Source organism: Pelophylax lessonae, assembly GCF_965119305.1.
Source record: "Pelophylax lessonae genome assembly, chromosome: 12".
NCBI lineage: Eukaryota > Metazoa > Chordata > Amphibia > Anura > Ranidae > Pelophylax > Pelophylax lessonae.
The window spans coordinates 102,448,489-102,463,851 of NC_138779.1; the positions used below are offsets into that span (position 1 = coordinate 102,448,489).

At 43.0% G+C, this 15,363-nt stretch overlaps 1 protein-coding gene across 2 annotated transcripts in view; it reads right to left on the reverse strand.

Annotated features, from left to right (window-relative positions):
* Positions 1-15,363, reverse strand: part of LMTK3 (lemur tyrosine kinase 3) — a 158,877-nt gene that overhangs the window by 7,807 nt on the left and 135,707 nt on the right. For both annotated transcript variants that reach the window (XM_082274377.1, XM_082274376.1), the window contains exons 13-15: positions 12,240-12,598; positions 5,004-5,115; positions 1,152-1,397 (exon numbers count right to left, since the gene is read on the reverse strand). In XM_082274377.1, coding sequence (XP_082130503.1) covers positions 1,152-1,397; positions 5,004-5,115; positions 12,240-12,598 — 717 coding nt within the window. The remainder of the gene's footprint in view (positions 1-1,151; positions 1,398-5,003; positions 5,116-12,239; positions 12,599-15,363) is intronic.

Consider the following 15,363-nt stretch of genomic DNA (forward strand, 5'->3'; position numbering starts at 1 on the left):
TGCTAAACCTTTCATCCAATTTATAAATTTATAAATAATAAGTGTCCCTCATTCCCATCTCAGAAAGTTGGGAGGTATGAATATGTAGTAGTATGTCATGATGTGATTTATGGATGTTGGATTACACTCGGCACCCTCTTGTTCTCTGTATAACTCAATAAAAACAGGTTCTGGGAAAAAAAAAAAAACAGGAACAGCCAGACAGCTAACTTTTTCAGCAAGGGCAGCCCTTTTTTACATAGTACATTTAAAGCAGAAGTCTGGCCCCCCTCCTACACACACATGTAATATGGTAATATTAACACATAGTAATATTCTGAGCGATGATGCTGCCCAGAGTGTGGTTGTGACAGATTGGGCTCATAGGAAGTGGGTTGAATGATGCTAGATGTCATTGAATTCAAAAGACCGAGGACATCTAGTGGCACTAAGAAATTTCAGGTCTGCACAGCTCCAGATTAAAGTGAGTATTGCAGCAAAGCTGCTTTTTAGGCTGGAGTCGCAGCGAAACACAGCAAGTTATCTGAAAGTACCTGAAAATCACTGTATCTCACAAGAGTCACCACCTCTGAGTCAGTACAGGAGACATGCTGACTGTCAAAGAACAATAATGCTGACATTACAGTGATCCAGCAGCTGATGGGAGGACCAAAAAAAAACAAAATCACACACCCAAGTGCTGCTGTAATTTTGGATTTTTAAAATGTTTTCTTCAAATGACAAGATTAACTTACAGTGGTTTGTAGGCTATAGTATATTACCAGGTTAACATTTAAAGAAAATAGACATTACATGTACACTACTAAATGAATTACTGTGTCATTAGATAAATACAGAGGCTGCCATTGGCTACTCCTTTCTAAAAATGTGAGTTTCCTGGCTGTACAGGGTGTCGGCACTTCTGAGCCACATAACATGAACAAGCTTGGGGCAAAAGTCAAAGTTTCCTCATCTCTTTCTCAGTCAGTGATTCAGGATATGGAAGACAAAGAATCAACATAACAGTCTGCCAACCAACATTTCCAGAAAAGATGTATTTTATGGCAGGTGAACTTTAAACATTTAAGAATCTCTCCTCCTCTCATACAAAAGTGGTTGCAGCTTTTGTTTTAATAGCTGACACATCATGCATTGCTATAAATGGTGCTAACCTGCAGGTGGCGCTACTTCAGTTTCACACAGTGGAACATGTGGGTCTACAGCAGGCGAGACAGTAAAACGAGTGAATCGCAGTGAGTCCATCAGAGATCCTTCCAGTCTTTTCCCAGGGAGTGCAGGAGGTGATGGTATAGTAGGACTTATCGGTGACTTGAGAGCGGCTCCCTCTGCTGCCATAGGAAGGAATGTGGAGTTCTGCGTCATCAGAGGAAAGTCATCATCCCACTCAAAACTTCCACCTAAAAAACAACAAACAGAAAGGTTTTCTTTACCTGCAAGTTTGAAAGACAACATCTCAGTACCCTATACATATACGAAATTTCAATTAGTACCCTATGCATGAATGATATTCCAATCAGTACCCCTATACATATTCAATATTCCACCTGTATTCAATATTCCATCAGTACCCTATACATATGCGTTCTGATCCATGCTCTATACATATACAATATTCTAATCCATGCCCTATTCATATACAATATTCCAATCAGAACCCTATACATATATGATATTCCAATCAGTACCCCTATACATGTACACTATTACAAGTGGTGCCCTATACATATTCAATACTCCATTAGTACCCTATACGTATACAATATTCTGATCCGGGCTCTATACATATATAATATTCTGATCCGTGCCTTATTTATATACAATATTCCAATCAGTACCCTATACATATATGATATTCCAATCAGTACTCCTATACATATACACTATTACAAGTGGTGCCCTACACATATTTAATATTCCAACCATATTCAATATTCCAGCAGTACCCTATACATATACAATATTCTGATCTGGGTTCTATAAATATACAATATTCAGATCCGTGCCCTATTAATATATGATATTCCAATCAGTACCCTATACATATAGGGTATTAAAATCTTCCTCTAAAGTTTAGGTCTATATATATGATATTCCAATCAGTACCCAATACAAACACAACTGTGCAAAAGCTTTAGGCAGGTGTAAAAAAATGCTGTAAAATAAGAATTCTTTCAGATAATAGTTTATTTTTATCAATTAAACAAATGAAAAGTAAATGAATAGAAGAGAAATCCAAATCAATAATTTATTCTAGGTACTCTTGCACACAGTTTTTGAAGGAACTCGGCAGTTAGGTTGATCCAAACATCTTCGAGAACTAACCACAGATCTTCTGTGGGTGTAGGCTGCCTCAACTCCTTCTGTCATTTCATGTAATCCCAGACAGACTTGATACTGTTGAGATCAGAGCTCTGTGCGGGCCAAACAGCAACTACACCCTTTAATGGAAATGGAATTCCATGGTGGCAGTGGCCTCTTTTAGCAGTAAAATGTGCCATGCCATGCTCCAAAATGGTTGAAGAATGGTTTGAGGAACACAGCAATGAGTTTGAAGTGTTAACTTGGCCTCCAAATTCTCCAGATCTCAATCCATCCAGCATCTCTGGGATGTGCTGAAAGAAACAAGTCCAATCCATGTAGGCCCCATCTTGTAACTTACAGGACTTAAAGGATCTGCTACTTGGTCCTGCATAACATAGCATGCTCTCAGAGGTCTAGTGACATCAATGCTGGGATGGGTGAGGGCTGTTTCGGCAGCAAAATGGAGACCTACTCAATATTAGGTGGGTCATCATAATGTTATGGCTGATTAGTGTAAATGGTAGATATAAATGTTGAGGTATGTTCTTGACACTCAAAACCTCCTTGCCCCCTACTACTACCATCTACACTGCATCTTTGCCTCTAATTTTACACCCATCTATCACAGTACTTTTTTCGGAGGGTGATAATCTTCAGAAAAATGGTATGCGCAAATTCTATGGAGTCAGACAGCGTTGCTAGATTAATTATTTTGACAATAGAAATATAATTGGACTATACTGTATGTCTGCTATTCAACGCTTAGTTTATATGAATATTGTTATTGCCAGCACATGGCAGACAATGTAGCTGAACACTGGATAAAATCTTGTACCAGTACAGGGTAATAAACCATGCAATACATAATATTTATACATTTCACTATCCTACTGGCTTATCAGACATTATCATGTTTATTAATAAAATGTGGAAAAAGCATTATTTTGGTTAATTTAGTTTTGTGTTTAGACTAGTGATTGACCGATATAGTTTTTTTATTGCCGATACCGATACCGATATTTTGATCATCGCATATGGATATCGGCCGATATCTGCCGATATTTTTGGACATTTAAACATTTTTTTTTTTTTTTTACAGGTACTGTTGTGGAGGGATCTGGGGGTTTAAAAGATCCCCAAACCCCTCCTCTGCACTTAAAAGCATTCAAAACGCTAAATTTGGCTGTTTTCAATGCTGTAATTTTTTTTAAATTGGTGAAGAGTACCCGGAAGTGATGTCATGACATCACTTCTGGGTTTTTACATGGAAACCCGATCAGAGCCGATCGGGTCTTCTCTTCAGCGGCCATGCAGGTAGGATGCCCGGGTCTCCCGATGGGACGGGAGACCCGGAAGACTCGCGGAATGCGGCGGGAGGGGGGGATGTCCCCTCCCGCTCCTTGTAATGACAGCCGAGCGGTTTCTCAGCCACATCGGTTGTCATTACAAGACAGCCGACTGTTGGCTATGGACGCCGGTGCCGGGGAGAAGCCTCTAGCTGCAGGCATCACTCCGGTACAGCACTTTCCCGAAATATCGGCAATATCGGTACCCTGGGGCCGATTCCGATATATCGGGGAAAGTGCAGATCGGCCATCGATATATTGGCTTTGCCGATAATCGGTCGATCCCTAGTTTAGACACATCATTTTCTATTTAAAAATTGCAAAAGGTCAGAAAACATGAACAGCCATAAAGTGTTACTAAACACAGGAGCCTGCATTCACTATATCTGGTCTACCACAGTACACAAAACATGGAAATGCCATAGTGTTAGTAAATATAGACTACTAAATACCATTTCTCATCAGCAGTTATAGCAGGCTTGTGATTTTTTAGTGTCTGGTTAAAGTTTGTAGGAGTTTTCATTCTCCCCCGATTGTCCTATGAGGCTGCAGGACCCCCAACCCTCTGTCTGGACCATGCTGATTGGCCCTGTGCTGATCACATGCACCCACCCAAAAAAAACTCTCTATCAATACACACCAAACTGAGCATGTCCAGCTTGTCCCCTATGCTCTGTTCTATCAGGAGATGGATTGTGGACAGTGGAAGAAGGGGCGGATCAAAGAAGACAGGATCAATCAGCCTTTTTACATAATGCAGAGAATTAACCCCTTAGGGTCCACAGTGAGTATAACAATCATGCATTATTGCATATACAGTACATAGTTACATAGCTAGTGAGGTTGAAAAAAGACATCAGTCCATCCAGTTCAACCTATGATGTGTGTGTGTGTTTGCTGTCAACCGTACATTGTATACCCCTTTATGTTGTGGTCTTTAAGGTGCCCATCTAATAGTTTTTTGAAACTAGTAATGCTCCCTGCTGATACGACAGCAGGGAGAATTCCACATCCTTACTGCTCTTACAGTGAAGAACCCCCTGCGTATTTTAAGGTTAAACCGCCTTTCCTCTAGTTTTAGTAAGTGGCCACGTGTCTTATTGTATTGCCTTTCTCTGAATAGGTTTTTCCATATGCTATGGTTGCCAGTACAGTATTTGTACATTGATATCATATCCCCCCTCAATCGTACAGACTGATTTTACTGTTGTGGGTGTAGTAACACTTTAAAATTGGGTAAATAAATGACCTTGAATATTGTTATGCCTTTGTAATGGACAATTCTATTACACTTTACCTCCCATACTGAAATATTGGAATAAAGTACTTTAGTTAGAATAAGAAAATATATCTTACTGAAGCCATCCGATGATGAAAAAGCATCCATACTTGATTCTAAGGAAGGATTCTGGGGAATAAGATCATTCTCTGCTGCATTATTATTACCTAATTCATTTGTAGGGGTTTCCTAGGATGAACAATAATAAATCAGTACATCACTATAAGAGTCAGGATTTGATTAATGCTAACATTTTAAGATGTTTTCCTTGACAAAAAAAAAAAAAGCAAACATGTAAATCAACATTGTATAGATTTTTTTTTCTGGAGCTGAAGCCAAAAAATAAAGAAAAAAAATGGATTTTTGTAAAATCTTACCGTAAAATCCTTTTCTCTTAGCTCATCGACAGACGTAGTCCTCGGTGATACACCACCTTCGGGTTATGTTACCTCCGCAGGAGCAGGACTAGACAGGAAATTAAAAAGCTCTGGCCACACCCTAGGGGCAGTCCCAGAGGGTATATCCTCTCTCTCTCTGCCTCAGCAAATCAGTTATGTGAAAAAGCAGTGCTTAGAGAATTTAACCCAACCCAACTCCAAAACAGAGGGGCGGGGACTACGTCTGTCGATGAGCTAAGAGAAAAGGATTTTACGGTAAGATTTTACAAAAATCCATTTTTCTCTAGCGCTCATCGACAGACGTAGTCCTCGGTGATACACCACCTTCGGGACGTCCCAGAGCAGTATCACAACTGAGGGGTGGGAAAATGGAAATCAAATCCCAATCTAGAAGGCCCAACCGGTGCCAACTAGAAGTTTACAATGCTCATCCTTAATGATGAGACTCAACAAAAAAGGAGAAAACAATTTTTTTTTTTTTTTTTTTTTTTTCAAACAGAAAAAAACCCTCGAGGTAGACCACCGGTCTCCTCAAATTGCGGCCTGCAAAACCTTGCGGCCAAATGAGGCATCCGCCGATGCCGTCACATCAATTTTATAGAATTTTGTAAAGGTATGTACCGACGACCAGGTGGCCGCCTTACATACCTGGACCACTGACGCCTGATGGCGAAAGGCCCAGGAAGTACTGAGCGCTCGAGTGGAGTGCGCCCTAACAGGGAACGGAGGACTCTGACCCTTAATAGAATAAGCCTGTACCACCGTATGTCTAATCCATTTGGCAATGGTCGCGGCAGATGCAGGCAAACCCTTTCTGGGGCCATCCGTGATCACAAAAAGTGAATCCGTCTTACGGAATGATTCCGTAGATTTCAGGTATACCCTGATTGCCCGAACCACATCTAAGGAATGCAACGCATGTTCCCGATGATGCTTGGGCTGAGGACACAAGGAAGGTAGTACAATATCTTCATTCAGATGAAAATCTGAAACCACCTTGGGAAGAAAAGATGGCTTAGGATGAAGTACTACCTTATCCCTATGAATCACTAGGTATGGTGACTGGCATGATAATGCAGCCAGTTCTGACACCCTGCGAGCAGAAGTAATAGCCACCAAGAAGGCCACCTTCTGGGATAGAGTAAGCAAGGGAATCTCCCTGATGTTTTCAAAGGGAGGTTTCTGTAGAACCGACAAAACCAAATTAAGATCCCAGGGCGGTAAGGGCGCGCGGACTGGAGGAGCCAGGTGCCGCACCCCCTGGATGAAATTCCGCACCAAGGATTTGGTAGCTAAAGGCTTCTGAAAGAAGATTGCTAATGCTGAAACTTGACCCTTGATGGCGCTCAAGGCTAGCTTCTGCTCAACCCCTTGTTGCAAAAAGGCCAATATACGAGTCACCGAATAGGTACGTGGAGGAAATCCTAAAGATTCGCACCACGCAATATAAGTCTTCCATGTGTGATAATAGACTTTGCTGGAAGTCGCTTTCCTTGCTTTAATAAGGGTAGGAATGACTGAAGTAGACAAACCTCTATCCTTCAGTACTTGGGTCTCAATGGCCAGGCCATTAAAACCAGCGACTGTAAAGCACGAAGGTAAATTGGTCCTAGAGACCACAGACACTCCCTGAGACGAAGTTCCCACGGAACGTCTGGGACTAACATGTCCAAGTCGGCCAGGCCGGCTTGAGGAGGCCAGCCTAGAATTTCTAGGACCACTGGCGCTGATTGGATCTGAACCAGGCGTCCCTAGAGCTATCTGGCCCCGACCATCCGAGAAAGTCTGGTCGTTTTCTGTTCCCACACATTTATCAGATACCTGATAGTTATCAGGAAAGGTGATCTTTTCTGGTTGAACCTCAGGGACCGAAGTCACCCGACTAGAGGCTACTTGGCCTATCTGGTCAACCAGATCCGATTCCTGTGAGGTATCGGGATTAATCTTAGGAAAAGGTAAAGGAAAAGATCTTTTCAGGGAACGGTAATTAGCGCTTCCTGTGGTACTTAAATGTTGGAAGGGAAGAATCGCACCGGTAGTAGTGGTTGATGCTCGATCTAATGTCCTGAATACCGGTGAAAACGTCCCCCCACCCTGAAACCGGGTGGGGGCGCACCTTCAGGCTGTGTACTCCTTTACTTCGGGTTTGGCTGGGTTGGTCCTCTGCTTGTCCGACCAGCCCTTCTTGAACCCTCCTGGAGGAGTCTTGCCTTTCCCGCTAGTACCAGCCGGGCGACCTTTATGGGCGGTAAAGAAAGGTCCTCGCTTGTTGCGAGGTCCCTTAGCTTTTGCAGCCTGTGGCAAAAAAGTGCTCTTGCCCCCAGTGGCATCCTTAATGATTTCATCTAGGTTGGCTCCAAATAGACGATTCCCCTGAAAGGGGAGATTTGTCAAGGTCTTTTTGGAACCTAGGTCAGCTGACCAGCATTTTAACCACAGCACACGTCTGAGGATCACTGCTAACTTAGATGCATGCCCTAATAGGGGAGTAGTGTCCAAGGCTGCGTCACAGATAAACCGTAGCCCTTGTATGATCTGTTCCATCAAATCAGATGTCTCCTGGGGAATATCTTTTCCCCTAAGATCTTGGCGTACCATTTTCGCCCATTCCGTAAGTGTCTGGGAAACTAGACCAATAACGATTACTGGTCTAAATGCTGACCCTATCAGAGAAAAGATAGTGCGGGACTCTGCTTCTATCTTTCGATCCACCGGATCCTTAAAGGACGAAGTGTCCTCCACTGGAATAACCGTGGCTTTATTCAGCCTGGAAATAGGCGGATCCACGATTGGTGGTACCGTCCATTTCTTAATGATGGATTCCTCAAACGGATAGCGTCTAGCAATACGCTTGGAAATAGTAAAGGTACGCTTAGAATGTTCCCATTCTCCTTTAATCTGATTACCAAAACATTTAGGTACAGGAAAAGCCTTCGCCGTCTTGATGGGCTTATTAGTACCAAAAGGCATCTCTGTTTCAGTTGCCTCTGCCGGTAAAGCCTCAAGTTTTAAGGTTTCCTGCACTGCCACAACTAGTGCGTCCACCAATGCTTCTTCCTGAATAATAGCAGGAGAAGAAGCGTCCTCCTCACTGTCTGAGGGGGCTTTACCTGGGATAACAGCCCTTGCAGAGGAACCTGCAACTGCAGTGACCATCTCTGAATCTGAGTCAGAGGTGTCAGATAGTATAGGGGTAGGCGGGGGTCGCTTCCTTGACCCCCGTCCCTGACAGGCTGCCTCCACCCGAGCCACCATAGACTCCAAAATTGCTGTAAATGACTCTATACTCTGTGCACCGGCGGGTCCCGAGGCCCCCTCGAGGGAAACAGGTGGGGAAATATGTGTGGCAGGGTCCATGATAACTCCAGTTACTTCCTGGATAATATAATTCAAAAGTAAAGAAAAAAACTTTTTTTTTTTTTTTTTTTCTGACCCCCAGCGCCACAAAAAGCCCCTTAGTGTTACCTGCTAGCTATCGATCGAGAGAGAGAGAGATAGACCCCCAGGCTCACCACTTGATGCTCAGAGTTAAACTGCAACAGCTTACAGCGCTGTCTTGACAAACAGGAAGTCTTTTGGCTGGCTGCCCAGGAAGAAAGGAGGCGGCTCCGCCCCTCTGCACGCCTTCCGGCGCCTCCCCCAAGCTCCACGAGGTGTAGGATCACCTCAAACATGGCCGCCCCCATGCTGGAGACACGAGGCTACGCCAAAATGGCGGCTCGTGCGATCCTGCAAGAAAAAATGGCGGCGGCCTGCTGAATGGCGGTGTGCTGCAGGGCACACAACACTGTCTCTGCCTGGGGATATGGCGTGGTTGGCGGTATCGGCCCCTGGCGGACCGCATGGCCGTTCGGGAGGCCTGCTAATAGCTGGAGATCTGATTTGGAAGGCAGTCTACATGTTCGTGGCTTCTGACTGGTAGGTAGCTTATACTTAACCCATAAGATTCCCAGAATGCCACAGATTACATCTTTTAAACATGTATACAATAGATTGTTAGCTCCCAAACCAAGCCTCCTGGCTTTTTGTACACAAAAAATCACACTCAAAGTAGGAGGATCTGTGACATGTTATAGGACAGAAAGGACTCTTTCTTACCATACAGAGAGGGGCCCGCGTTCACCACAAAACCCGTCAGGGGGAAAGGGGGAACATACTACTCACCATACCGGAACCAGGCGGGCACCAACTCCTGACAGTACCCCTCTCCACCGGGGCGGGAGGGCTGTCGACCGATACGAACGCCGTGACTCATGGTCTTTGGCGTTTCAGCGAGACGTTTAACTCGCGGGTTCAGTCCTTTTAATGGGACTTTGTCGCGGCCGACCCAGCGCGGAGCTATGGCCTGCACGCGCTCGTAGGCTGAACTGGGGTGACCACCGGATCTCAACATCCAGCCCGTCGCCCAGTTCAGCTTTCTTGCTTGAAGATCTCACAGGAACACTGGAGAAAAAGCTGTCTAAAAAAATCCTTTAAGAAAAAATTCTTGCCAGGACCTAAGATCCCAGCAAGGTGTCTAGGTCCTTACTCCTAACTAGACAGAAAATAACTGATTTGCTGAGGCAGAGAGAGAGAGGATATACCCTCTGGGACTGCCCCTAGGGTGTGGCCAGAGCTTTTTAATTTCCTGTCTAGTCCTGCTCCTGCGGAGGTAACATAACCCGAAGGTGGTGTATCACCGAGGACTACGTCTGTCGATGAGCGCTAGAGAAAATTATTTTCTCAGTGTTATTCGTAAATTAGATCATTTAAACACAAGCGCCATAATACAGGTTACGCTTATCCTGCATCCCTAGAAGTAAAAGCAGTAAATGTCACTTCCAAGTTAAAATAAGAAAAAAGAAAAGTATTTTTACATCTCTGTTCCCATATTGCTAATTTAAGTATCAGGTCAATATGCTATGAGAATACCCTAGTTTGCATATTATTAAAATGCAGATAAAATCCATATGCCCAAGGTGCTTATCTAACAGCTGTACAGTAATGCTAAGGTCAGAACAATCTAACATTCAGAAATAGGATACACTGTCTAGACTTATGTAAAGTACCTCTAAACCCCCCAAAAAAGTGTAATAAATTATAATGAATCAGTCTTTAGATATGGTGGCTGCATTAGTTTCCTTTTTTCAGGCCTTTTCGCTTTATTTTCATCTGGTACATCTGTGAATAACACACTTCCTGTTCCTTTGGGGCTACATTTACTCCTCCACTATGTCTATGGAGGGAGCTATGGCAGCCACATAGGCTGGACTTGAAACATGTCTGCCTTTAATAATTTTCCTTACATAGGGGTTAATGGGATTAAAAGTTTACACAAGGAGGATATCATTTGTTTTTGCTGCCATTTCATCTCACAGGAAGAAAGAAAACTTGACTGAGGGACCTGCAGAATGCAGAGGCTCTGGTTATAAAAACATTAAACACTTTACCCATCCCCCCTTCCAAAAATGACCAGACGACACATTTTATTTGGGGTCAAATAGCTATAGCAACAAACCATTAAATACAACAGTCACAAGAAAACACGTTTAATGCATATAGTACAGTCAAAGAATAAATATAGTACAATCAAAGCATAACAAATAAGCCAACCTCAACCTATGCCCGGTCTAAAGTCTTTGAAGGCCTATAAACTCACGACCAACCGGTTGTATCTGCCACCCAATCAAAGGCCCCTTACCGCAACTACACCAGCTCGGGGACAATTAATCACTTATGTACTACCACATACAACCTAATTTATACCTGATGTTACCACCGTATTGTTAGGAAAGGACACCCATACCTCAGATGGGCCCAGCCCACAATTTTCCACAATTTTGTTAACCAGCACCGCCTTCAAAGGACCAAGAAACTGAATGGCAAGTGTGACAGGAAGTCAGGTAAATCTGTGGGCGTTGTCACAGACGGGAGATACATTTCTGCCTTGTTTAGACAATTCACCAATTACTATCAGTTGTCGGCTGCAGAGATAGCCAGAAAGGTTTAAGGACGTTGGAAAGCTTCAGCTATTCAGAATGAGGCAATTAAGGCCTCTATAAGTTATCCAGAGGATGACTACTGATTGCTGCATCCTGAGGCTTTGTGTGTTAAGGAGAGCAGTGAGCTTAGAGACTTCTGAAGGTGAGGTCGTGTTGACTTTTTCTGTGTGAAAAGAAAACAAAAAGACTATTGGTCTTCTGCTGTATGACCAGCAGTAGGTTGGGACAGACACCATAGGTAGGTTCCTGTGTTGTGAAGGTAGACACCCCAAGTGGCCAGGGTTTATTTTATGTTTGTTTGATTTATGCTGTTTGGATGCCTGCACTTGTTTCCAGCAAATTGGAAGAATAAACCATAGACCGTTGTTTTCAACCACTCCTCGGCTGTCTCTCTGTGTAACGAACCCACCCAAGGGGTCACCCACACCCGCTACCGAGCTAACCCCTTACACAAGCTAAAAAACATGAGAACCAAAAACCCACTACAAATACCCCAGCACCATGAGAAAGTAGGAGGCTCCCCCAAACCAAAACAAACAAGGGAGGCAGGGTGGGAGAAAACTGTCTGATGCTGTGAAGAGCTCCGACATGATCCCCCCTCCTCTCTACTCATTACAGGACACATCCTCTGCCTGGAACTCTCCATTCCGGTAAGCTGAATGCATCATTCTAAATCACCCCACTAATACTCCACCTCTTCTGCACACCCCAATCATGCTGGCCCTTCCTCCTAGTTTCACTTAGCTCCAGGCCATACAGCCTTTCTGGCAAGATCAATAGATAATTTCTGTACTTGCAGATTATCTATTTAGAACAAAAAGTGAAAACTAAAGCAGCCATCACATCTGAGGACTGGTAAGCTACAATATGTTACATTTTTTGGGTTTAGATCAGTTTTAATGACCTTGAAATCATGATTATTTAAATCTATTACCTGGTCAAAAAGATAAACGGTTACATCATCAAAGAAGGACACCATCTTCCTCTTCCGATCAAAGTCATCATCTACTTCATCAGCTGATTTTGGGGATTTTAGCAGGCTACGCAAATTATACGCATCATCTGTCTCCGATACTACAATTGGGATCCCAGTCAACTCTCCTTCAGACTCGGAGCCTGTTCTCTGTGACTCTGGAAGTCCAAACCCATCATCGTCCTCATCCTCCTCTTCCTTATTGAAATGTAAATCTCTTTTTTCTTCTTCGTTTTCCCACAAAGATTTTCGGCCAGAGGAGCTCTGGAATGCTTGAAGGTTCAATGGTGGAAGAGATAAGGAAAGCCTGGCAACTTTAGCTGTGAGGATAAACATTTCCATAAATTCAGATGCCAAAATACAGTATTACTCATGGCCAGATATAGTCCTTTCTACTCCCCAAGTTTGTGAAGCCTATCTTTGTAAATATCTGATTGAAGTCATGAGAATGCCAGGGTTGCATGATTGGTCTGCTTCTCTCTCTTGAAAGGACAGGTCTAAAAGCACAAGAAGACCCTCATTTTCTATGATAAGGCTACAGCTGTGCTTCTTAACTCCAGGTCTCAAGTACCCCTAACGGGATAAGTTTTCTTTTTTTCTTTCATTTTCCATAGACACTGGAATGACTGGAGATGATTTACTAAAGACAAACAGACTGTTGGCTTTGCAAGGGAGTTTTCCCTAATCACATACCCAATCACATGCAAGGAAAATTATAAAAACAGCAATTTGACAATTGAAGTCAGCAGAGCTTCACCACATTTTCACTAAGTTCTGGGAAAAATTTCCTTTGCAAAGTGAACAAACTATTTGCCTTTAGCAAATCAACCCCAGTATTGCTGTCTCAGTAATTACCAGCAGATGTTGAACCCCTTGACCTGTGGAAGATTTACCCCACCTATATGATCAGGCCATTTTTTGCAATACGGCACAACGTTACTTTAACTGACAATTGTGTGGTCGTGCAACACTGTACCCAATGTCCTTTTTTTCTTTTGGTGGTATTTGATCACCTCTGCATTTTTTCATTTTTCACTTTTTGGCGACCAGTGACACCAATACAGTGATCAGTGCTAAAAAATATGCTCTGTCACTGTACTAATGACACTGGCTGGAAAGGGGTTAACATCAGGGGCGATCAAAGGGTTAACTGTGCGCCTAGCCAGTGTTTTACTATACTGTGTGAGGGGCTTTTACTAGGGGAAGAGACACAAGTTGCAGGGACACAAGTTCTATCCCTTCCCCTCTGTCAGAACGATGATCTGCCTTGTTTACATAGGCAGATCGCTGTTCTACCTCTCTACCTAACGATCGGTGGGTGCTGGAAGACATCGGGTACCATGCACCTGCCAATCGGCTTCTGCTGTGTGTAATCACAGTGAAAGCGAGTCGCCAGCAGTGTGCATGAGTGCCCCCTACCTGGAAGTGTCAGATCACGTATATATACGTGATCTGGCACACAGGTGCCGCCCTGTAGCAGTAAAAAAACTGCTATAGGGTGGACCTGAACTGGTTCATCTGTGTGAAATCCTAAAAATGATTATTTAGTGGTGTGTGAGTGAAGGTAGGGGGTACGTGAGGAGGACGGCAGTTGATAAATGGCCACGATATGCATTTAGATAAGTCCCTTTGTACAGTAGTTACAGAACCAGCTAAGGATTACACTCTGATATGGGTGGAAAGATTACATTTTTAAAGTCATAATGTCCCAATCTAGGATATTCAGCATCATACCCAATAAAATTATTTGCTTCACACCTAGTGGGATTGATTTATTAAAGAAAGACTTAGTCCCGGGTTCACACTACCGCATGTCAGTCGCGGTCTATTCTATGCTACGGGAACCGTTCTAATAGGAGCAACTCAAGTCGCTCCGACTTAGAAAGTAGTTCCTGTACTACTTGGGGGCGACATCGGAGCGACTTGCATTGACTTCCATTATGTGAAGTCCATGCAAGTCGCGCCGAAGTCGCGGTGCACGCGACTTCACAGGTAGCCCCCGAAGTTGGATCGCCATAGTGTGAACCGACACTTAGAAAAGTGAATTTCCACTTAGATTAGTAAATATGGTGAGTCTGTACAGGCAGTCCATTGGTTACAAACAAGATAGGTTCTGTAGGTTTGTTCTTAAGTTGAATTTGTATATAAATTGGAACAGGTACAATTTTTAGGTGTAACTCCAGCCCAAAAAAAATATTTTTATGTTTTTTTGGGATAACATAGGGAAGGGTTAACACCCCTGTAACATTGGTTTTTCTGTCTGTGTCCCTGTTCAGAAGATCTCATCTCACTTTCTGTCCCTGTGACAATTGAATTTTGAAATGTTTGGGTTGTTGTGGAAATGAGGATTGGTGATAAACCTTCAGTGGCGACACCTTTTTCCCATCCTAGGGCATTTCCCTTTCTAGGGGTAGATTTCCTCTCATTTACTGTTGTCTCCCTCCATTTGAAAGTATGAGTTGTATGTAGGTCGGATGTTTGTAACTTGAGGATTGCCTGTAGTGACTTCACTCGTCCAGACATATGCAAACAAAAATCCTGTTCTTTTTTTTTTTCTTGCACATTGGGTATACTTTGCAAAAGAAAATGTTCACCACATTCACTGAGCTAATTGAAAGTTCCCTTGCAAAGTGATAGTTCTCTATATCCTTTAACCACTTAAGCCCCGGAAGATTTTACCCCCTTCCTGACCAGGGCCTATTTTGCGATTCGGCACTGCGTGACTTCAACGGACAATTGCGCGGTCGCGCGACGCTGTACCCAAGCGAATTTGACGTCCTTTTTTTCCCACAAACAGAGCTTTCTTTTGGTGGTATTTGATCACCTGTGCGATTTTTTGATCATGCGCTATAAACAAAAAAAGAGCGTCAATTTTGCAAAAATAACCATATTTTTCCAATTTTTTTATATGAAATTCCCCAAAAAAAATGTAAAAATCTAAATTTTTTAACATTTTAGGCCAATTTGTTTTATGCTACATATTTTTGGTAAAAAAATCACAAAAAGCGTATTTTGATTGGTTTGCGCAAAAGTTATTGCGTTTACTAAGGGAAAGATTTTTGTCATTTTTGTTGTTTTTTTTTTT